General features: G+C 43.9%; 1 protein-coding gene across 1 annotated transcript; it reads right to left on the bottom strand.

Annotated features, from left to right (window-relative positions):
* Window positions 1-1,738: 1,738 nt before the first annotated feature.
* LOC125597981 lies at window positions 1,739-21,584 on the bottom strand. Its single transcript, XM_048772395.1, has 6 exons — window positions 21,345-21,584; window positions 18,044-18,264; window positions 17,122-17,749; window positions 16,501-16,602; window positions 15,827-16,431; window positions 1,739-1,784 (listed from the first exon to the last, which is right to left on the bottom strand). The coding sequence occupies exons 1-6, from the start codon at window positions 21,582-21,584 to the stop codon at window positions 1,739-1,741; spliced, it is 1,842 nt and encodes a 613-aa protein (XP_048628352.1).
* Between the last annotated feature and the right edge of the window lie 630 nt (window positions 21,585-22,214).

Below are 22,214 nucleotides of genomic sequence, written 5' to 3'. Positions count from 1 at the left end.
AGAGCAACAACACTGAGGGTGCTGTTGGAGAAGCTAGGGATAGGGTTATCCCAGGATCAGGAATCTGGAAGAAGAGAGTCTTCCAATCCGACTAGTGAAGCTGAAAGAACAACTCCTCTTGATCATGAGACGGGGAATGGAACTGAATCTCATGAGCAAGTGCAAAATCAAGATTCAGGCCAGCATAATCAAGAGGTGACACAAGAAGTAGAGAGTGGTGCTCAGTCTAGTGGAGATGGGCAAAGAGAGTCTACTGGCTCAGATGAGAGTGGTACTCAGTCTAGTGAAGGAGATGGGTCAAATGAGAGTGGTGCTCAATCAAGTGAAGATGGGCAAGAGCCACAAGAAGAACAAGTTCAGGAGCTAAGGAGGAGCACAAGGGTGAAGAGAGATGCTTCCAACTGGGTAAACACGAGAGTGTACTACAATGCCCAGGCTGTGGAGCATCCTTCTCAAGCTATGTGTTCCTTTGCAGAGTTTCCGGACGAGCATACAGCCTTCACAGTAAGCTTGGATGAGAGCTATATTCCAAGGACATATGAAGAAGCTATGGCTTTAAAGGAGTGGAGAGATTCAGTTGCTGATGAGTCCGGAGCCATGATTAAGAATGAAACATGGTATGAGAGTGAGCTGCCTAAAGGGAAGAAGGCAGTGACTAGTAAATGGGTGTTCACAATCAAGTTTCATCCTGATGGAAGAATAGAGAGGCGCAAGTCTAGGTTGGTGGCAAGAGGATTTACTCAGACATATGGTGAGGACTATGTTGAGACCTTTGCTCCTGTGGCTAAACTTCATACTATCAGGATTGTATTATCTTTTGCTGTGAATCTTGAGTGGGATTTGTGGCAAATGGATGTGAAGAATGCATTCCTTCAAGGAGAGTTGGAAGATGAAGTATACATGCATCCACCACCAGGTCTTGAACATCTAGTAAAGAAGGGTAATGTGTTGAGGTTGAGGAAAGCTATCTATGGTCTCAAGCAGTCTCCAAGGGCGTGGTACAACAAGTTGAGTACTACACTGAATGGGAGAGGGTTCAGAAAGTCAGAATTGGATCACACTCTCTTTACCCTAACCACCTCATCTGGTATTGTGGTATTGCTTGTGTATGTGGATGATATAATCATCACAGGCAGTGATAAGGAAGGCATCAAGGCTACAAAGGAGTATCTCAAGGCAAGCTTTGAGATTAAAGAATTGGGGGAAATGAAGTATTTTCTCGGGATTGAGATATGCAAATCAAAGGAAGGATTGTTTATGTCTCAAAGGAAGTATGTGATTGATCTCTTGAAGGGAGCAGATGCCTATGGAGGAAAGACAGCCAAGATGCCAATGGAGGATGGTTACAAGGTTCCACGTGAGGGGGAGATTGAGGATAGCAAGCCATTCCATGATCCTAAGCTGTATAGGATATGATTTTAGAGAGTTGAACAGGTATTGAGAGATTTAGAGAAAGATTAAAGTGAGATGAGATGATTTATGAAATGTAGAAGAGAAACATGATGAACTAGAGAGAGAATATGATGAACTCGTGTTAACCATTAATCAAGACAGAGTTTACAATATATAGAGAGAGACATTAGGGTATTCAGAAGCACTAAGCATGTGAGGTCAAGGATAAGATTGCTTTAATTCAAATGTAAACCAATGGGAGCTGTCACACGCTTTTGGCATCTTGGACTCGGTTCCTTTTGCCTTTACAGCTTGTGCCAGACTGTCAGGATAAGCCGCGGTCACTCTATCCATCCAAACGGTCATATCTCCTAAGGTAAAACCCCTTTGGCCTGAAAGAATATGTGATTTGTTTAAGTCATTATGAGAATTATGAAGAAGGTGAAGAGAATCGAGAGAGAGAGAGAGAGAGAGAATCGCATAAGACTAAAGAGAAGAGGAACTCATTTCCTTGATTCATTTTGGGTCTGGTTACATCCTTAATATAGACTACAAGTTGCTATACTAAGACAAACAAGAAACTATAAACAATGTAGACAAATAGGACAAGCTGAGCTCGGACAGGTGAGGTGATAGTGACCTCTCGCCAATCTCTCTCTTCCTTAACCTCACATGTGATCTTGCTTTGTTCCTTAGCTCCCAACGGTCACCTTCTTTATATTAAACAACTCTAGGGACTTAGGATGCTCTTACACGCGATCTCATGTCAATGCCTTACCAGTACTTGCCTTGATATCCAAGCTAGGTTAAGGGAGAGATATCCGTACACCCTTGTACGGATGCGCCACTTAACTCCTCATCAAGCATGCTTCTCTTGATCTCTACTTCTTGTTTATGCTCTGAATGTCTTCATGTCAACACTCCCCCTCAAGCTTGACAGTGGTGAGTGTCAAGCTTGGAAAGGCATGAAGTATTCCCTCATTAAAACCTTTACTTGGAAAAACCACTTGGGATAAAAACCAAGCAAAGGAAAAAGAGTAGAACACTCCATGGTGAGGGGATCATTGACATGGAATGTTTATGAGTCCAAGCCTAGGGAGGATGGACTCACAAACTTTGTTGCTGGCTGCCTTGGTGAATATGTCAGCTAGTTGATCTTCACTTCTTGTGTAGCATGGAAGAATTACTTGCTGCTCCACTGCTTGTCTCACCTTGTGACAGTCCACTTCTATATGCTTAGTCCTCTCATGGAACACAGAGTTTGATGCAATGTGTATTGCTGCCTGATTGTCGCAATGCATAGTCATTGGCGTGGAGATCTCTATGCCCAGGTCCTTTAGCAGTCCTTTGATCCATATGAGTTCACTAGTAAGCTTCCTCATAGATCGGTACTCTGCCTCAGCACTTGAGCAAGAGACCACCTTCTGCTTCTTGCTCTTCCATGTGACTAGGTTTCCTCCAATAAAGGTGCAATAGCCTGTGGTTGATCTCCTATCAACTCGATCTCCAGCCCAATCAGCATCACAATACCCAACAACTTCAGTACTCTTGTTGCACGCCATCCACACTCCTTGGCCTGGCGCCTCTCTTAAGTATCTCAAGATCCTTTCCACCATGTTCCAATGATGTACCTTAGGAGCTTGCATATGTTGGCTCACTTGGTTCACAGCAAAACACACATCCGGCCTTGTGATAGTAAGATAGATAAGCTTCCCAACCATTCTTCTATACCTCTTGACATCCTCAAAGGGAGTTGCATCAAACTCCCCCTCACGCATAACCTTGTAGCCTTCTTCTAGTGGTGTCTTGGCCACTCTTCCTCCAAGGTCTCCTGCCTCCTTTATAATGTCCAAAGTATACTTTCTTTGGGACAGAAACAATCCTTCCTTTGTTCTGCACATCTCAATGCCGAGGAAGTACTTCAGCTCTCCTAGATCCTTGATGTCAAATGCAGTCTTGAGGAATGTCTTGGTTGAGTTGATTCCCTCCTTGTTACTACCAGTGATGATAATATCATCCACATAGACTAGGATTACCACAATCCCTTGCTTGCTTGTGAGAGTAAAGAGTGTATGATCAGCTTGAGACTTCACAAAGCCTCTTCCATTCAGTGTAGTACTTAGCTTGTGGTACCAGGCTCTTGGTGATTGCTTTAAGCCATAGATAGCCTTTCTGAGCCTAAGAACATTCCCTGGTTTCACCATCTCTTCCATTCCGGGAGGTGGCCTCATGTATACTTCATCTTCTAGTTCACCTTGCAAGAAAGCGTTCTTCACATCCATTTGCCAAAGATCCCACTCTAGGTTCACTGCTAGTGAGAGGACTATCCGGATTGTATGAAGCTTGGCCACTGGTGCAAAGGTGTCTAGATAGTCTTCTCCATACACTTGTGTGTATCCCCTTGCCACCAGCCTGGTCTTCTTTCTTTCTGGTTTACCATTTGCAAGATACTTGATGGTGTGTATGAGTCTACTGGTCACGGCTTTCTTCCCTCTTGGAAGCTCTGTCTCATACCAGGTGTTGTTTCTTTCCATAGCTCCCATTTCATCATTCACTGATTCCCTCCATTCATCATTATCCATAGCTTCTGCATATGAGATTAAGAGATCTTTAGAGTGATTAGAGTAAAGAGAGTGTTTAGGAAGTGATTAAGAGAAGTTTGTGAAAGATTAAGAGACTAGAAAGAGCCGTTTAGTGTCTAAGAGAAAACCATAGTCTAAGAAGAGATTAGAGAGACTCGAACTGACTGATCTTATTAATGAGTGAGGTTACATATTTATATAGAAGACATTAGGGTTTACAAGAGGCGAAATGGGCACTATTGAAGCATGTAGAGTCAAGGTTGCTTTCCGGATGATTGGATGGTAAGGCTCACACGCTTTGCCTCTTTACAGCCTGTTCCAGCCTGGCACGCTCTTCCCTTATCCACTCAACGGTCTAATCCCTTCTCCTTAAGTCCCCAAGGTAACACTCCCTTGTTACCGTTTCACTTGGTCGAGTTGGGTAAGTTTTGGTCGAGGCCTTTGGTACGGACGGTACGGCCATGTACGGCCTTGTACGGACGTCCGTACCATTCACACCCAAACCCCCTAAGCTTCTCCATCTCTTCTCCTCTTCAACTCCTCTTCTCTCCATACCAATATAATCAACTCAACTCAACACTCCCCCTCAAGCTTAGCTTTGTGAAAGCCTAAGCTTGGATAGCTATGAGATCTTCCTCATTAAAAACCTTACCAAGGAAAACCCATTGGGATAAAACCTTGATAAGGGAAAAAGAGTAAAGACCTCACAGCCAAGGGGATCAGCTCCTTCTCTTCCCAAGATCAATGAGGCCCAACCGTATGTGAATGGACTCCATTGTCTTCTGTCTTGCAGCCTTGGTGAACACATCCGCTAACTGATCTTCACTTCTTGTGTAGCATGGCAAGATGACTCCTAAGATGATCATCTGCCTCACCTTGTGGCAATCAACTTCAATGTGCTTGGTTCTCTCATGGAACACCGAGTTGGAGGCTATGTGGATAGCTGCTTGGTTGTCACAATGCATGGTCATTGGCGTGGCTTGATCAATCTCCAAATGCTTCAAGATGCCTTTGATCCATACTAACTCGTTGGTGAGCTTCAGCATAGCTCTATACTCAGCTTCTGCACTTGAGCAAGACACCACCTTCTGCTTCTTACTCTTCCAAGTCACCAAGTTGCCTCCAATGAATGTGCAATAGCCTGTGGTTGATCTCCTGTCTGCTCTATCACCAGCCCAATCCGCATCACAGTATCCCACCACTTCAGTGCTTCCATTGCAGCCCATCCATACTCCTTGATCAGGTGAGCCGTTGAGATACATCAAGATCCTTTCCACCATGCGCCAATGATGTTCCTTAGGTACTTGCATGTGTTGACTCACCTGATTCACAGCAAAACAAATGTCAGGTCTAGTTATAGTGAGATAAATCAATTTGCCAACTAGTTTTCTATAGAGTTTAGGATCCTGATAAGGTTTGCTGTCTTCAATCTCCCCCTCTCGTGGGACTTTGTAGCCATCCTCCATAGGCATCCTTGCTGTCTTGCCTCCATAAGCACCTGCACCTTTCAAAAGATCAAGTGTATACTTCCTTTGGGACATGAACAAACCTTCCTTGGATCTACATATCTCAATTCCAAGAAAGTATTTCATTTCTCCCAAGTCTTTAATCTCAAACATGGATTTAAGAAACTCCTTGGTTGCTATGATACCTTCCTTATCACTCCCTGTGATAATGATATCATCAACATACACAAGAAGTGCAATCATACCTGAGGGAGTCGTGAGTGTGAAGAGGGTGTGATCTAGTTCAGACTTCTTGAAGCCTCGGCCATTCAGAGTAGTACTCAACTTGTTGTACCAAGCTCTTGGTGATTGCTTCAGCCCATAGATGGCTTTCTTCAGCCTCAAAACATTTCCACTCTTCACTAAGTGTTCAAGGCCTGGAGGTGGATGCATATACACTTCATCCTCAAGTTCACCTTGTAGAAACGCATTCTTCACATCCATTTGCCATAACCCCCATCCAAGATTCACAGCTAAGCTCAGTACAATCCGGATTGTGTGGAGTTTAGCTACTGGTGCAAAGGTTTCTATGTAGTCTTCTCCATAAGTTTGAGTGAAACCTCTTGCAACTAGCCTTGACTTCTTCCTCTCAATCTTTCCATCCGCTTTGTACTTGATTGTGAATATCCATCTACTAGTCACAGCCTTCTTCCCTTTTGGTAACTCACTTTCATACCATGTATCATTCTTGATCATTGCTCCTGCCTCATCTCCAACTGATTCCTTCCATTCTTTATCTTTCATTGCTTCTTCATAGCTTCTTGGGATGTGATTCTCATCCAAGTTTACCATGAAAGCGCAATGTGCTTCTGGATATTGAGTAAAGGAGCACACGGCTTGAGAAGGATGCTCCACAGCTTGGGCATTGTAGTACACTCTCGTGTTTACCCAACTGGAAGGATCCTTCCTTATCCTTGTACTCCTTCTCAGTGGCTGCACAACCGGTTCTTCTTCCTGTTGTTCTTCTACCACTTCATTTTGAGAAGGAGAAGGTGTTTGTGTCACACCATGATCATGTCCATGACCATCCGAGCCTATGCTCTCTTCTCCTTCATTCTCTACTCCTCCTTCATCTTGGTTGGCCTCTTGCATAGGCTCCTCATGCTCCTCTCCTCCCTCATGATCAGGTGGGATGGTGAACCAACTTCAGGAGGTGTAGTTGCGTGATTCCTTGGATCCTGGGATGTACTGATTCCAAGACCTTCAAGAATGATCCGCAAGGTGGTGGCCTTGTCTGATGTTAAATCCTTCAGGTCTTCTTGATTCTTTTCTTCATAGTATCCTCTATCTTCCAAGAACTTCACATCTCTAGATACAAGAACTCTCCTTGCTATAGGATCATAGCATTTGTATCCTTTCTGTGTAGTTGAGTATCCTATGAACACAGCCTTAGTACTCCTTGCTTCTAGCTTGTTGATCATCTCTCCTGGTTTGAGTACAAAGCATAGGCACCCAAAGACTCGCAAATAATCAAGAGCTGGCTTGTACCTGTTCAGAACTTCAAATGGAGCCTTCTCATTCAGAACTTTGGTTGGGGTTCTGTTTATTAGGTAACAAGCAGTGGCAACCGCATCACTCCAAAATCTCTTTGGAACATTACTCTGAAACATAAGTGACCTTGCCACTTCCATGAGATGCCTATTCTTCCTCTCAGCTACTCCATTTTGCTGTGGAGTATAAGGACAGCTTGTTTGATGTAGGATCCCATGTTGTGATAGGTGTTGCTTGAATGCATGACTCGTGTACTCCCCTCCATTATCTGATCTCAAAATTTTAATCTTAGCATGATAATGGTTAGTTACATAAGTTTGAAAGTTCCTAAATGCATCAAGTACCCTATCTTTGGTCTGAATTAAGGTTAACCAGGTGTATTTGGATTTTTCATCAATGAATGTGACAAAGTACTTATAACTATCTCTAGATAAGCAAGGGGCAGTCCACACATCAGAGTGAATTAGATCAAAGCAATTATCATAAACGGTAGTAGACTTTTGAAACACAGTTCTACAATGCTTGCCTAAAATACAAGCTTCACAATCCTTGTTCTCAAACACAACACCTGGTACCATTAAGTTCAAAGCTTTAACATGAGGGTGTCCTACTCTAGCATGCCACAATGCATTTTTATTCAACAAAGAAGCAGAAGTAAACGAGCAACTATAATCAGGAACAGAAGTGAGTTCTTCAAGCATATAGAGATCTCCCTTAGTCACCCCTTTCCCAATCAATCTGCTGCTCTCAATATCCTGAAACTTCACATCATTAGGACTAAAGATAACATTGCATTGTAAATCATTAGTGTTGACATGAAGCAATAAAGAGAGGAGAATGAAGTAAGAAGCAAGAGGGGAACAATTACATCCGGATCAAGCAATCACTCAACTTACCTTGCTAGACAAGTCTGTCCGTACAAGACAACCCTAACTTGGAGTGCAAGACATAAGAGTGACTGATGTAGAAGAGAAGAAGGCAAGAAGAATGTTTGGAATCGCCTAAGGGAAGTGGGGAACCGTTGAGAGTGCAGGTCACGGGTCTGGTTAAGGATTCAAAGTCTTCCCACCCGTTAGGACCTGTCACTATCCAGGACCACTTTGCCCATCTCTCCTCTGTCTTAACTTCTTTGTTTATTGTTTCCTTAATGTCGACATCTTGCTGTATGAATTCTATAAATGGGTTGTTCCCATAAACAAATCATTCAAGGGAAAAAGAGTTCTCTATTATTCTCTTTGTCAATCTCTCTCTCTCTCTCACGGTTCAACCTAGTTCTTCTCTAATCTCTTCACAAATCTTCCTTAAACTCTCACATAAATCCTATAAAACTCTCATGGTATCAGAGCTGCTGTGCTCTTGAGACCTAAATCTCTTTTTCTTCCGCGAACTCTCTGTGTTTTATTTCTATTTTTGGCAAAGTTCATCCTGTTCTTGAGGTGTTCTTCAATCTCATTTCCAGAATTTGCCAAAAGTAGCAAAGTTCATCCAAAACTTTCGTTTCTCTTTCTCTCTTGATGGATACCTCCGAGAACCCAAAGATGGTAATGATACCAGTTACTCTCAAGGGTCCTAACTACCTGACATGGGCAAGACTTGCCAAAACAGCTCTCGGAGGCAGAGGTCTTTGGGAGATTGTTGAAGAAGGCCGCCCCACCAAGAAGACTGTCCTAGGAGAGGATGGCAAAGAAGTGGTGGTTGCGGATGCTGGGGATAAGAAGAAAGGTCAGGAGGACCTCATGGTGTTGTCTATCATCCAGAATAGCCTCGCCCCTTCTCTCCAAGAGGCTTATGCATTCTGTGAAACTTCCAAGGAGCTGTGGGATACTCTCAAGAAGGTGTATGCCAACAAATCCAACATCAGCAAGGTGTATGAAGTAAAAGGAGCAATCAATTCTCTAAGTCAAGAGGACACAGACTTTGATGCTCATTTTGGGAAGTTCCGGTCTCTATGGGCTGAGCTAGAGATGCTCAGACCCGCAACAGTTGATCCGGATGTTCTACATGAAAGAAGGGAGCAAGATAAGGTCTTTGCCTTGCTGCTCACTCTCAACCCAGGGTATGATGACCTTATTAGGCACATACTGAGGAACAAGGAGCTTCCATCTCTAGATGAAGTGTGTGCTGAGATTCAGAAGGAGCACGGCTCAGTGGGTCTCTTTAAGAGAAAGGGAGAGCTAGTGATGGCCAATCAAGCTGAAGGAGCCGAGAGCAAACCTGCCGGAGTAGCCAACAAAGGGTACTACAAGCCGGAGGAAAAGAAAGTGTGGGTGTGTGATCATTGCAAGAGGAAGGGTCACGGCAAGGACAAGTGCTGGATACTTCACCCACACCTCAAACCGGCTAAGTTCAAGACTGATGGTCGGGCAAACTACTCAGGTGATGTAGGAGAAGCTTCCACGGCCTACCGCACTCATGAGGGCAAGGGAAACCAGGATGAGTCCATCAAGAAATCTGACATTGAGGCACTCATCAAAGCTCTCAAGGAGTCTGGTAAAACTCTTGGTTCCTCCCTTAGTGCATCATATCAATTGCCTAGGAGTTTATTCACGGCGTTTCAAGTTGCTCATGAATCTGATAGAGTTAAACCCTTAGTCATAGACTCAGGAGCCTCTCATCACATGATTAGTGATTTAAATTTGATTAAAAATATCACTCCTGCAGTAGGAAATGTTATGATAGCTGATGGTAACAAGGTTCCAATTAAAGGCATAGGGGAACTTAAATTATTTGAGAAAGAATCCAAAGCTTTCTACATGCCTAGTTTCACTTCTAATCTATTATCTGTGAAAAGGGTGACCAATGACTTGAATTGCAATGTTATATTTACGCCTGATGATGTCTACTTTCAGGATATTGACTCATGTAGGTTGCTTGGCAAAGGTGTGAGCAAGGGAAACCTGTACTTGCTAGAAGACACTAAGCTTGCATCCGATCTATCTGTTGCTTTCAATTCAAGTTTTAATTTCCCTAAAGATGTAATGTGGCATGCTAGATTAGGACATCCTCATTCTCGTGCCTTGAACATCATGTTGCCTAGTATTTCATTCCAGCAAGATTGTGAAGCTTGTATCTTAGGAAAACATTGCAAAACTGTATTTCCCAAGTCTAGTACAATCTATGAACACTGCTTTGATTTAATCCACTCGGATGTATGGACAGCTCCATGTCTTTCTAGAGAACATCACAAGTATTTTGTGACCTTTATTGATGAGAAATCCAAGTACACATGGATCACTCTCTTACAATCAAAGGATAGGGTCTTAGATGCATTTATAAACTTTGAAACATATGTCTCTAACCATTATAATGCCAAAGTTAAGATTTTGAGATCAGATAATGGAGGAGAGTACACCAGCAATGCATTCAAAGCTCATCTAGCCAAACAAGGTGTGATTCATCAAACCAGCTGTCCATACACTCCCCAACAAAATGGTGTGGCCGAGAGGAAGAACAGGCATCTCATGGAGGTCACTAGGAGCATGATGTTCCATACTAGTGTCCCAAAGAGCTTTTGGGGTGATGCGGTCCTAACTGCATGCTACCTGATCAACCGCATTCCTACCAGAGTTCTACAAGACTGCTCTCCATTTGAGGTATTGAACAAAGCTAAACCATCTATTGATCATATGCGTGTGTTTGGGTGCCTTTGTTTTGTTTTGAAACCAGGAGAACTGAGGAACAAACTGGAGGCTAAGAGCACAAGAGCTATGTTCATTGGGTATTCACCAAACCAGAAGGGCTATAAGTGCTATGAACCAGAGACTAGGAGAGTCTTGGTATCTAGAGATGTGAAGTTTGTAGAAACCAGAGGGTACTACAACAACAAGGATTGGAATGAGCTGGAGAACTTGTCTCAATCCGCATCAGATAGAGCAGCCAATCTCAGACAAGTCATGAGGAGACTTGGGGTCAGCTTACCTATGGAAGAGCCGGGACAAGCAGGATCAGATAATGTGGGAGGATCAAGCCGGTCTGAAGAGCAAACCGAGACAACTACAGATGAAGTTGAGATCCAAGAAGCTGCTCCCCTTGATCCTGAGGGGGGAAATCAGGGTGAACCACCTGTATCTGAGGAAGTTCATGATCAAGAAGAGCACCATGACCAAGAGGAGGAAGTGGAGGATCAGAATCAGAACTTGGAAGGTGGAGAAGGCACTCAGAATGAAAATGATCAGCCAGTACTTAGGAGAAGTACTAGGATCAAGAAGCCGGCTTCAAACTGGAACAACACCAGAGTCTACTTCAATGCAGAGGCAGTAGCTCACCCACCCAGTGGCGTGTGCTCCCTAGCTCACTATCCAGAAGAACATCAAGCCTTTGTGGGCTCATTGGATCAGGAATGGATACCAAGAACATATGCAGAAGCTATGGAAGATGATGAATGGAGGGAATCAGTGAATGATGAAATGGGAGCCATGGAGAGGAACAACACCTGGTATGAGACAGAGCTTCCAAAAGGAAAGAAAGCCGTGACCAGCAGACTCATACACACTATCAAGTATCTTGCAAATGGAAAGCCAGAAAGAAAAAAGACCAGATTGGTAGCAAGAGGATACACACAAGTTTATGGAGAAGACTATCTAGACACCTTTGCACCAGTGGCCAAGCTTCACACAATCCGGATTATCCTTTCATTGGCAGTAAATCAAGAGTGGGATCTTTGGCAAATGGATGTGAAGAATGCCTTCTTGCAAGGTGAACTAGAAGATGAGGTATATATGAGACCACCGCCGGGAATGGAAGAGATGGTGAAACCAGGGAATGTACTCAGACTCAGAAAAGCCATATATGGTTTGAAACAATCACCAAGAGCTTGGTATCACAAGCTGAGCACTACACTGAATGGGAGAGGCTTTGTGAAGTCTCAAGCGGATCACACACTCTTCACTCTCACCAGCAAGCAAGGGATTGTTGTGATTCTAGTCTATGTGGATGATATCATCATCACTGGTTGTGACAAGGAGGGGATCAGTTCAACCAAGACCTTTCTTAAAGCCGCATTTGATATCAAAGACCTAGGAGAACTGAAGTACTTCCTCGGCATTGAGATGTGCAGATCAAAGGAAGGATTGTTCATGTCCCAAAGAAAGTATACCCTGGACATCTTAAAGGAGGCAGGAGATCTTGGAGGAAGACAAGCCAAGACACCACTTGAAGAAGGTTACAAGGTATTGCGAGAGGGGGAGTATGAAGATACTCCATTTGAAGATGTCAAACAATATAGACGGATGGTTGGGAAGCTGATCTATCTAACCATCACTCGGCCAGATGTGTGCTTTGCAGTTAATCAAGTAAGCCAACATATGCAAACTCCCAAGGTTCATCACTGGAACATGGTGGAGAGGATACTAAGATACTTGAGAGAGGCACCAGGTCAGGGTGTATGGATGGCTTGCAACAAGAACACTGAGGTGATAGGATACTGTGATGCAGATTGGGCTGGGGACAGAATAGACAGAAGATCAACCACCGGCTATTGTACATTCATTGGAGGAAATCTGGTCACTTGGAAGAGCAAGAAACAGAAGGTAGTGTCTTGCTCTAGTGCAGAAGCAGAGTACAGATCAATGAGGAAGCTAACCAGTGAGCTTATCTGGATAAAAGGGCTTCTAGGCGACTTGGGAATTGAGATCAAAACTCCCATGACCATGCATTGTGACAACCAAGCCGCAATACACATTGCATCCAACTCAGTCTTCCATGAGAGGACAAAACACATAGAAGTGGACTGCCACAAGGTAAGACAAGCAGTAGAGCAGCAAGTGATTCTCCCATGTTATACAAGAAGTGAGGATCAGCTGGCTGACATCTTCACCAAGGCGGCCAGTAGCAAAGTTTGTGAGTCCATTCTTCCAAGACTTGGACTCATAAACCTCCCATGTCAATAATCCCCTCACCATGGAGTATTCTACTCTTTTTCCTTTGCTTGGTTTTTATCCCAAGTGGTTTTTCCAAGTAAAGGTTTTAATGAGGGAATGCTTCATGGTTTCCAAGCTTGACAATCACCACTGTCAAGCTTGAGGGGGAGTGTTGACATGAAGCAATAAAGAGAGGAGAATGAAGTAAGAAGCAAGAGGGGAACAATTACATCCGGATCAAGCAATCACTCAACTTACCTTGCTAGACAAGTCTGTCCGTACAAGACAACCCTAACTTGGAGTGCAAGACATAAGAGTGACTGATGTAGAAGAGAAGAAGGCAAGAAGAATGTTTGGAATCGCCTAAGGGAAGTGGGGAACCGTTGAGAGTGCAGGTCACGGGTCTGGTTAAGGATTCAAAGTCTTCCCACCCGTTAGGACCTGTCACTATCCAGGACCACTTTGCCCATCTCTCCTCTGTCTTAACTTCTTTGTTTATTGTTTCCTTAATGTCGACATCTTGCTGTATGAATTCTATAAATGGGTTGTTCCCATAAACAAATCATTCAAGGAAAAAAGAGTTCTCTATTATTCTCTTTGTCAATCTCTCTCTCTCTCTCACGGTTCAACCTAGTTCTTCTCTAATCTCTTCACAAATCTTCCTTAAACTCTCACATAAATCCTATAAAACTCTCAATTAGTACATTTCTTCACTGATAATAGGTTTGATGTGAATTCAGGCATGTAAAAAGCTCTAGATTCTTTGTTAAACAGCTTAAGCTTTCCTATTCCTCTAATGGGTATCTTATCCCCATTTGCTATCATCACATGACCATGTGTAGGTTCTATATCCTTAATCAAGTTTTCATCACTTATCATATGATGTGATGCACCAGAATCAACAATCAATGGTTTACTTACTCGTTTAGCATTATGGCATAGATTACTAAGTGATGGATGCATCTTATCAGTTCTAGCAATGTAAGCATGTCTATACCCATTCCTAGCTTCTAACCGTTCTACTAGTTCTCTAATCAAGTGATCATCCTTATATGCAATCATAGAAGCTCCAAAGGAATAACCGTAAGTGTTACCGTTTTCCTTTAGCATTTTGAAGAGGGCATCAAGGTCTGATCTCTTGATGTAGTCATCATTGCTGCGGGAGCTTGAAGCGCCTGTGTAAGCCACCAGAGACTTCCCATTCCCATCATTGCCTCCAAGCCCATCCACTTCACTGATCTTGCTGGTGCCAGCTCCACTTGAACCTTCAGTCACATTTGCCCTTCCCTCACACTCCTTCATGAACTTGGCCGGCTTGAGGTGTGGGTGCAGTATCCAGCATTGGCTCTTCTTATGACCATGCTTCTTGCAATGATCACAGTTGCCATTGAACTTCCTGTCCTCGTACTTCCCGTGAGCCGCCTTGTTTGCTTGTGGAGCCTCGGTTGAATCCTCATGAGCTGCTTGATTGGCAAGAGAGAGCTCCCCCTTTCCTCCAAACAAACCCATAGATCCCTGCTCCCTTTGGATTTGTGCACACACCTCCTCAAGGTCCGGAAGCTTGTCTGACCTTAACATGTGCTGGATGAGCTGGGTGTAGGCCGGGTTCAGTGTGAGAAGCAGACCAAAGACCTTGTCTTGCTCGCGCCTCTCATTCAACTGATCTGGATCAGTTGTGCTCGGCCTCAGCATCTCCAGCTCTGACCATAAGGACCTGAACCTCCCCAAGTGCTTAGTGAACTCCATGTCCTCTTGTGCCAGACGGTTGATCGCTAGCTTCACTTCAAACACACGGCTGAGGTTGGAAATGTTCCCATACACCTTCTTCAGCGTGTCCCACAGCTCCTTGGCTGATTCACAGTAGCTGTAGGCATCCAAGATAGCTGGGTCCAAGGATGCGTGTAGAACCGTCATCACCAGCATGTCTTCTTGTTGCCATTTCTCCACAGCCGCTTCATTGGAGACCTCTTCTTGATCTCCTCCCTGAGTAATGAGTTTCGGAGCCTCCCCTGTTGTGATGTGCCCCCACAAACCCTTACTTCCCACCGCAGTCTTCACCATCCGAGACCACACAAGGTAGTTGCTACCTTTGAAAGTAACCGCTACCTTCATCCTCATGTTCATCCCCTGTTCCATCTTTGCTTGACTTGAAAGCTTGTATCTTGGATCTTGTACACACCAACCTTGAGTCTAGAATCACGCAAACCCACAGAACGTAGCACAGCTTCAACTAGAACGAACCACAGCTTCAACACCTTCAAGACTACTCGCGTGTAGCTTCAAAGACGTTCAGCTTGTAACTCTCTAAAGATCAAACCCCAGATTCAAATGAACCTGGCTCTGATACCATATGAAATTAAGAGATCTTTAGAGTGATTAGAGTAAAGAGAGTGTTTAGGAAGTGATTAAGAGAAGTTTGTGAAAGATTAAGAGACTAGAAAGAGCCGTTTAGTGTCTAAGAGAAAACCATAGTCTAAGAGATTAGAGAGACTCGAACTGACTGATCTTATTAATGAGTGAGGTTACATATTTATATAGAAGACATTAGGGTTTACAAGAGGCGAAATGGGCACTATTGAAGCATGTAGAGTCAAGGTTGCTTTCCGGATGATTGGATGGTAAGGCTCACACGCTTTGCCTCTTTACAGCCTGTTCCAGCCTGGCACGCTCTTCCCTTATCCACTCAACGGTCTAATCCCTTCTCCTTAAGTCCCCAAGGTAACACTCCCTTGTTACCGTTTCACTTGGTCGAGTTGGGTAAGTTTTGGTCGAGGCCTTTGGTACGGACGGTACGGCCATGTACGGCCTTGTACGGACGTCCGTACCATTCACACCCAAACCCCCTAAGCTTCTCCATCTCTTCTCCTCTTCAACTCCTCTTCTCTCCATACCAATATAATCAACTCAACTCAACACTGCATATGTTCTTGGTATCCATTCCTGATCCAATGAACCCACAAAGGCTTGATGTTCTTCTGGATAGTAAGCAAGGGAGCACACGGCACTGGGTGGATGAGCTATTGCCTCTGCGTTGAAGTATACTCTAGTGTTGTTCCAGTTTGAAACCGGTTTCCTTTGTCTTGTGCTTCTCCTAAGCTGCTGCACCTCTTGTACATCTTCTTGTCCACTTGATTCGACTCCTCCAGAGTTTACATCAGTGGTTTGGTCAGCCTCTTGCTGCATCTGCTCATCCGGATCATGAACATTAGGATCATTGCTCTCAGCTTCATGATCATTGTTGTTCCCCCATTCAGGATCAGGATGAGGATGTGGGGTTGTGGTAGAATCTTGTGGAGCTCTCACTATCTCCGGAACAGCTCCAGTCTCCTGAGTGCCAGCAGATGGAAACAAACTGATTCCCAAGTTCTGCATAAGCCGCCTTAGTGTGTCTGCTCTGTCCGAGGAAGGTTGAGAGAGATCTTTGAGCTCATCCCAACTTTTCTTCTCAAAGTATCCTCTGGATTCCACAAACTTCACATCTCTGGAGACTAAGACCTTCCTGGCCTCTGGAACATAGCATTTATACCCCTTTTGGGTAGTGGAATAGCCAAGAAAAACTGCCTTGGTGCTTCGTGGTTCAAGCTTGTTTCTCTGTCCATCTGGCTGCAAGACATAACACAAGCAACCAAATACACGTAAATGATCAATAGAGGGTTTTCTTTTGTTCAGTACCTCATATGGTGTGAGGTCACCAAGGATTCTGGTTGGAGTGCGGTTGATCAGATAACATGCTGTCATGACTGCATCACTCCAGAACCGCTTAGGAACATTGGTCTGAAACATCATGGATCTGGCCACGCCCATAAGGTGCCGGTTTTTCCTCTCAGCCACTCCATTTTGTTGGGGTGTATATGGACAGCTCGTTTGATGAAGTATTCCATGCTTGGCTAGGTAATTTTTGAAACCATGACTTGTGTATTCCCCCCCATTGTCTGACCTGAACACTTTGATCTTAACATTGAATTGATTAGTTATGTAAGTTTGGAAATTAATGAAAGCATCTAGCACTCTATCTTTAGTTGGAATCATAGTCAGCCAAGTATATTTTGATTTCTGATCTATAAATGTGACAAAATACTTATGATTCTCCCTAGATATGCATGGTGCAGTCCAAACATCAGAGTGTATAAGATCAAAGCAATTTTCATAGATTGTAGATGACTTAGGGAAAACGGTCTTGCAATGTTTACCAAGGATACAAGCTTCACAGCCATCATTTTTAAAAGAAATATCAGGTAACAACAAGTTCAGTGCACGGGAATGAGGATGGCCTAGCCTAGCATGCCACAATACATCATGATCTAAGACAGGAATTGAACTAAAAGCTGAAGATAAATAAGAAGGAGTCTTGGCGTCTTCAAGAAGGTAGAGATCTCCCTTTGTCACACCTTTGCCAATCAACTTAAGAGTCTCAATATCCTGAAACACAACTTCATTAGGACTAAATATGACATTACAATTTAGATCAGTAGTAGCCCTTTTTACAGAAAGAAGGTTAGAGGCAAAAGTAGGCATATAGAAAGCTTTAGAGTCTTTATCAAACAGCTTAAGTGTTCCTACTCCCTTAATTGGAATTTTATCACCATTAGCTATCATCACATTGCCTATCACAGGTTCTATGTTACTAATCAAGTTAACATCACTTATCATATGGTGAGAGGCGCCTGAGTCTATAACTAAAGGCTTAACTCTCTCAGTTTGGTGAGCTACTTGATAAGAAGTAAAGAGACCTCTAGGCGTGTGATAAGTAGCATTAAGAGAAGTTCCAAGGGTGTTACCGGACTCCTTAAGAGCTTTGATGAGAGCCTCAATGTCAGACTTCTTGATGGTATCATCATGGCCCTGCTTCTTCTCCTCAACAGCTTGAGAGCGGTTGGATGTTTCTCCAATGTCACCCGAGTAGTTGGCCCTTCCTTCAGTTCTGAATTTGGCCGGTTTGAGATGTGGGTGAAGGATCCAGCACTTGTCCTTCCCATGACCCTTCTTCTTGCAGTGGTCACACACCCACACCTTCCTATCCTCAGGCTTATAGTATCCTTTGTTGGCTACTCCGGCAGGTTTGTTCTCGGCTCCTTCAGCTTGATTGGCCATCACCATCTCTCCCTTTCTCTTAAAGAGACCCACTGAGCCGTGCTCCTTTTGGATCTCCGCACACACTTCATCAAGAGAGGGAAGCTCCTTGTTCCTCAGTATGTGCCTGATTAGGTCATCATACCCTGGGTTAAGGGTAAGTAGTAAGGCAAAGACCTTATCCTGTTCTCTCCTCTCATGGAGAACATCTGGGTCGACAGTGGCTGGCCTGAGCATCTCTAGCTCGGCCCATAGGGACCGGAACTTCCCAAAGTGAGCATCAAAGTCTGTGTCCTCTTGACTGAGAGAGTTGATGGCTCCTTTCACTTCATACACCTTGCTTATGTTGGATTTATTAGCATATACCTTCTTAAGAGTGTCCCACAACTCTTTGGAGGTCTCACAAAAGGCATAAGCCTCTTGGAGAGAAGGAGCGAGGCTATTCTGGATGATAGACAACACCATGAGGTCCTCCTGACCTTTCTTCTTCTCCCCAGCATCCGCAATCACCACCTCTTTGCCATCCTCTCCTAGGACAGTCTTCTTGGTGGGGCGGCCTTCTTCAACAACTTCCCAAAGACCTCTGCCTCCGAGAGCTGTTTTGGCAAGTCTTGCCCATGTCAGGTAGTTAGGACCCTTGAGTGTGACTGGTATCATCACCATCTTTGTGTTCTCAGAGGTATCCATCAAGAGAGAAAAGAAAAGAAAAGGTTTCGGATGGTTTTTGCTATTTTTGGCAAATTCTGGAAACAAAGAATCAAGAACAAGATGAACTTTGCCAAAAATAGAATTTAGAACTCAGAGAATTTGCGGAAGAAAGAAAAAGGTTTAGGTCTCAAGAGTAAGGTTGCTCTGATACCATGAAAGAATATGTGATTTGTTTAAGTCATTATGAGAATTATGAAGAAGGTGAAGAGAATCGAGAGAGAGAGAGAGAGAGAGAATCGCATAAGACTAAAGAGAAGAGGAACTCATTTCCTTGATTCATTTTGGGTCTGGTTACATCCTTAATATAGACTACAAGTTGCTATACTAAGACAAACAAGAAACTATAAACAATGTAGACAAATAGGACAAGCTGAGCTCGGACAGGTGAGGTGATAGTGACCTCTCGCCAATCTCTCTCTTCCTTAACCTCACATGTGATCTTGCTTTGTTCCTTAGCTCCCAACGGTCACCTTCTTTATATTAAACAACTCTAGGGACTTAGGATGCTCTTACACGCGATCTCATGTCAATGCCTTACCAGTACTTGCCTTGATATCCAAGCTAGGTTAAGGGAGAGATATCCGTACACCCTTGTACGGATGCGCCACTTAACTCCTCATCAAGCATGCTTCTCTTGATCTCTACTTCTTGTTTATGCTCTGAATGTCTTCATGTCAACATGGCCGTTTAAACCTTTCACCCGGGTAACTTCCCGCTTGGTCGAGTTATGGATCGACCCGGACAGTACGGACAGTACGGCCGGTACGGCCTCTTGTACGGCCTGGTCGATCCCTAACCTTCCTTCCCTTTGCCTCCACATTCTCACATCCTCAACTCCTTAAGCCATCTCCCCATATACTGAACCACTTATTTTAACACTCCCCCTCAAGCTTAACTTAGTAACTTAGTTAAGCTTGGAACCACCATGAGATCTTCCTCATTAAAAACCTCACCAAGGAAAACCCATTGGGACAAAACCTTGATGAGGGAAAAAGAGTAAAGACCTCATGGCAAAGGGGATCAGCTCCTTGGGGAAAGATCTATGAGCCCCAATCTGGTATGAATGGACTCCATAGTCTTTTGTCTTGCAGCCTTGGTGAATACATCCGCAAGTTGATCCTCACTCCTTGTGTAGCATGGCAAGATCACTCCCAAGACAATCATCTGCCTCACCTTGTGACAATCAACTTCAATGTGCTTGGTTCTCTCATGGAAGACTGAGTTGGTCGCAATGTGTATAGCCGCTTGATTATCACAATGCATAGTCATTGGAGTTCCCTGCTCTATCTCCAAATGCTTCAAGATTCCTTTGATCCATACCAACTCATTGGTAAGCTTCAGCATTGCTCTATACTCAGCTTCAGCGCTTGAACAAGACACCACCTTCTGCTTCTTACTCTTCCAAGTCACCAAGTTGCCTCCAATGAATGTACAATAGCCGGTGGTTGATCTCCTGTCTGCTCTATCTCCAGCCCAATCCGCATCACAGTATCCCACCACTTCAGTGCTCTTGTTGCATCCCATCCACACTCCAAGGCTTGACGTCCCATTCAGATACAGGAGAAGTCTCTCCACCATGCGCCAGTGATGATCCTTTGGGACTTGCATATGCTGGCTTATTTGGTTCACCGCAAAGCATATGTCTGGTCGTGTGATTGTAAGGTAGATGAGCTTCCCTACTAGCTTCCTGTACAGCTTTGGATCATGAAAAACCTTGCTATCTTCAACCTCCCCCTCACGTGGAACCTTGTATCCATCTTCAAGAGGCATCTTTGCTGTCTTGTCTCCTTGTATACCTGCATCTTTCAAAAGATCAAGTGTATACTTCCTTTGGGAAATGAACAATCCTTCCTTAGATCTACACAACTCAATTCCAAGGAAGTATTTCATTTCCCCTAAGTCTTTGATTTCAAATACAGATTTCAAATACTCCTTTGTGGCTTTTATACCAGCCTTATCACTACCTGTTATGATAATATCATCAACGTATACAAGTAGACAGATGATACCTGAAGGTGTAGTGAGGGTGAAGAGGGTGTGATCCAACTCTGACTTCTTGAACCCACGGCCATTCAGAGTAGTACTCAGCTTGTTGTACCATGCTCTAGGTGATTGCTTCAACCCATAGATTGCCTTCTTGAGTCTCAATACATTCCCTGGTTTCACAAGATGTTCAAGACCCGGTGGTGGATGCATGTACACTTCATCTTCTAGTTCTCCCTGAAGAAATGCATTCTTCACATCCATCTGCCAAAGCTCCCACTCAAGGTTCACAGCAATAGACAATACAATTCTTATTGTATGTAGCTTGGCAACAGGGGCAAAGGTATCAATGTAGTCTTCCCCATATGTTTGAGTGTATCCTCTGGCCACCAGTCTGTCTTCTTTCTGTCAATGGTTCCATCGGGTAGATACTTAATGGTGAATATCCACTTGCTGGTTACTGCCTTCTTTCCTTTTGGCAACTCACTTTCAAACCAAGTGTCATTCTTTATCATGGCATTTGCCTCATCTCCAACAGATTCCTTCCAATCTTGATGTAGCATTGCCTCTTCATATGATCTTGGTACACTACTTTCATCTAGGCTCATCATGAATGCGCAATGCTCCTTTGGATAACAGGCAAATGAACACACAGCTTGAGAAGGATGCTCCACAGCCTGGGCATTGTAGTACACTCTCGTGTTTACCCAGTTGGAAGCATCTCTCTTCAGCCGTGTGCTTCTCCTCAATGGTACCTCAACTGGTGCTTGCTCTGGTGCTTCTACTTCAGTTGCTTCCACTCCTCCTTGTTCTGGTAACTCATTAAGCTCTTCATTACTTGGTTCAGCTCCACTTTGATCAGGATGATCCGGATGATCCGCAACATCTTGATTCTCATCCGGCTCAATTCCATTCCCTCCCTCATGATCAAGGTGAGATGGTTCTTCAGCTTCTTGTCCTTCAGATGACTGATCCTCTGTCGACTCCTGGGACATTCCAATTCCAAGACCTTCTAGTATCTGTCTCAAGCTTGTAGCTCTATCGGAAGGTTGTGAAAGATCCTCCAGCTCTTTCCAATCTTTATCTTCATAGTAGCTCTTTTCTTCAAAGAACTTGACATCTCTAGATACAAGGACTCTCCTTGTCTCAGGAAACAAAGCACTTGTATCCCTTCTGTGTGGTTGAGTATCCTATCATCATAGCATTGCTTTGATACTCTTTGCTTCCAGCTTGTTTCTCATCTCTCCCGGGACAAGAACATAGCTTACACACCCAAACACTCTTAGGTGATCTAGGACTGGCTTGCTGTTGTTGAGAACTTCATAATGTTGAAGCTTACATGATCTGAGAGTACTTGGTGGTTATTCAAGAAGAGGAGCAGATCAGTTATGAAGCAGAATGAAGGATGAAGAAGCAATCACCAATGCGGCCTCTAGAGTGAGGTGATTGGTACTACAGTCTGAAGCATCCGGTCATGAAGGTTTCAGTAACATGGTGGTGACTCATGAAGAAGAAGAAGCAGCCAAGACTCAAACTTGTATCTATCAAGGAAGATCTGGTAGTCCGAGCACTTGATACACAACAAGAAGTTGTGAGAGAAAGGGGAGAGACCAAGATCTGTCTAA

This window comes from Brassica napus, unplaced genomic scaffold, assembly GCF_020379485.1.
Source record: "Brassica napus cultivar Da-Ae unplaced genomic scaffold, Da-Ae ScsIHWf_1603;HRSCAF=2216, whole genome shotgun sequence".
NCBI lineage: Eukaryota > Viridiplantae > Streptophyta > Magnoliopsida > Brassicales > Brassicaceae > Brassica > Brassica napus.
The sequence above is the reverse complement of the archived record's forward strand: the minus strand, read 5'-3'. Positions and strand labels throughout refer to the sequence as shown.

What these genes read in the sequence shown, in the direction of transcription:
- LOC125597981 (XM_048772395.1), bottom strand. Translation starts at nt 21,584, where the DNA reads ATGTCCCAGGAGTCGACAGAGGATCAGTCATCTGAAGGACAAGAAGCT. An exon ending in CTACTTACCCTTAACCCAGG is followed by an intron (nt 17,750 to 18,043) that starts GTATGATGACCT and finishes GGCCAAATTCAG; the next exon opens with AACTGAAGGAAGGGCCAACT. An exon ending in TTCCTGTCTTAGATCATGAT is followed by an intron (nt 16,603 to 17,121) that starts GTATTGTGGCAT and finishes ATGATGTTTCAG; the next exon opens with ACCAATGTTCCTAAGCGGTT.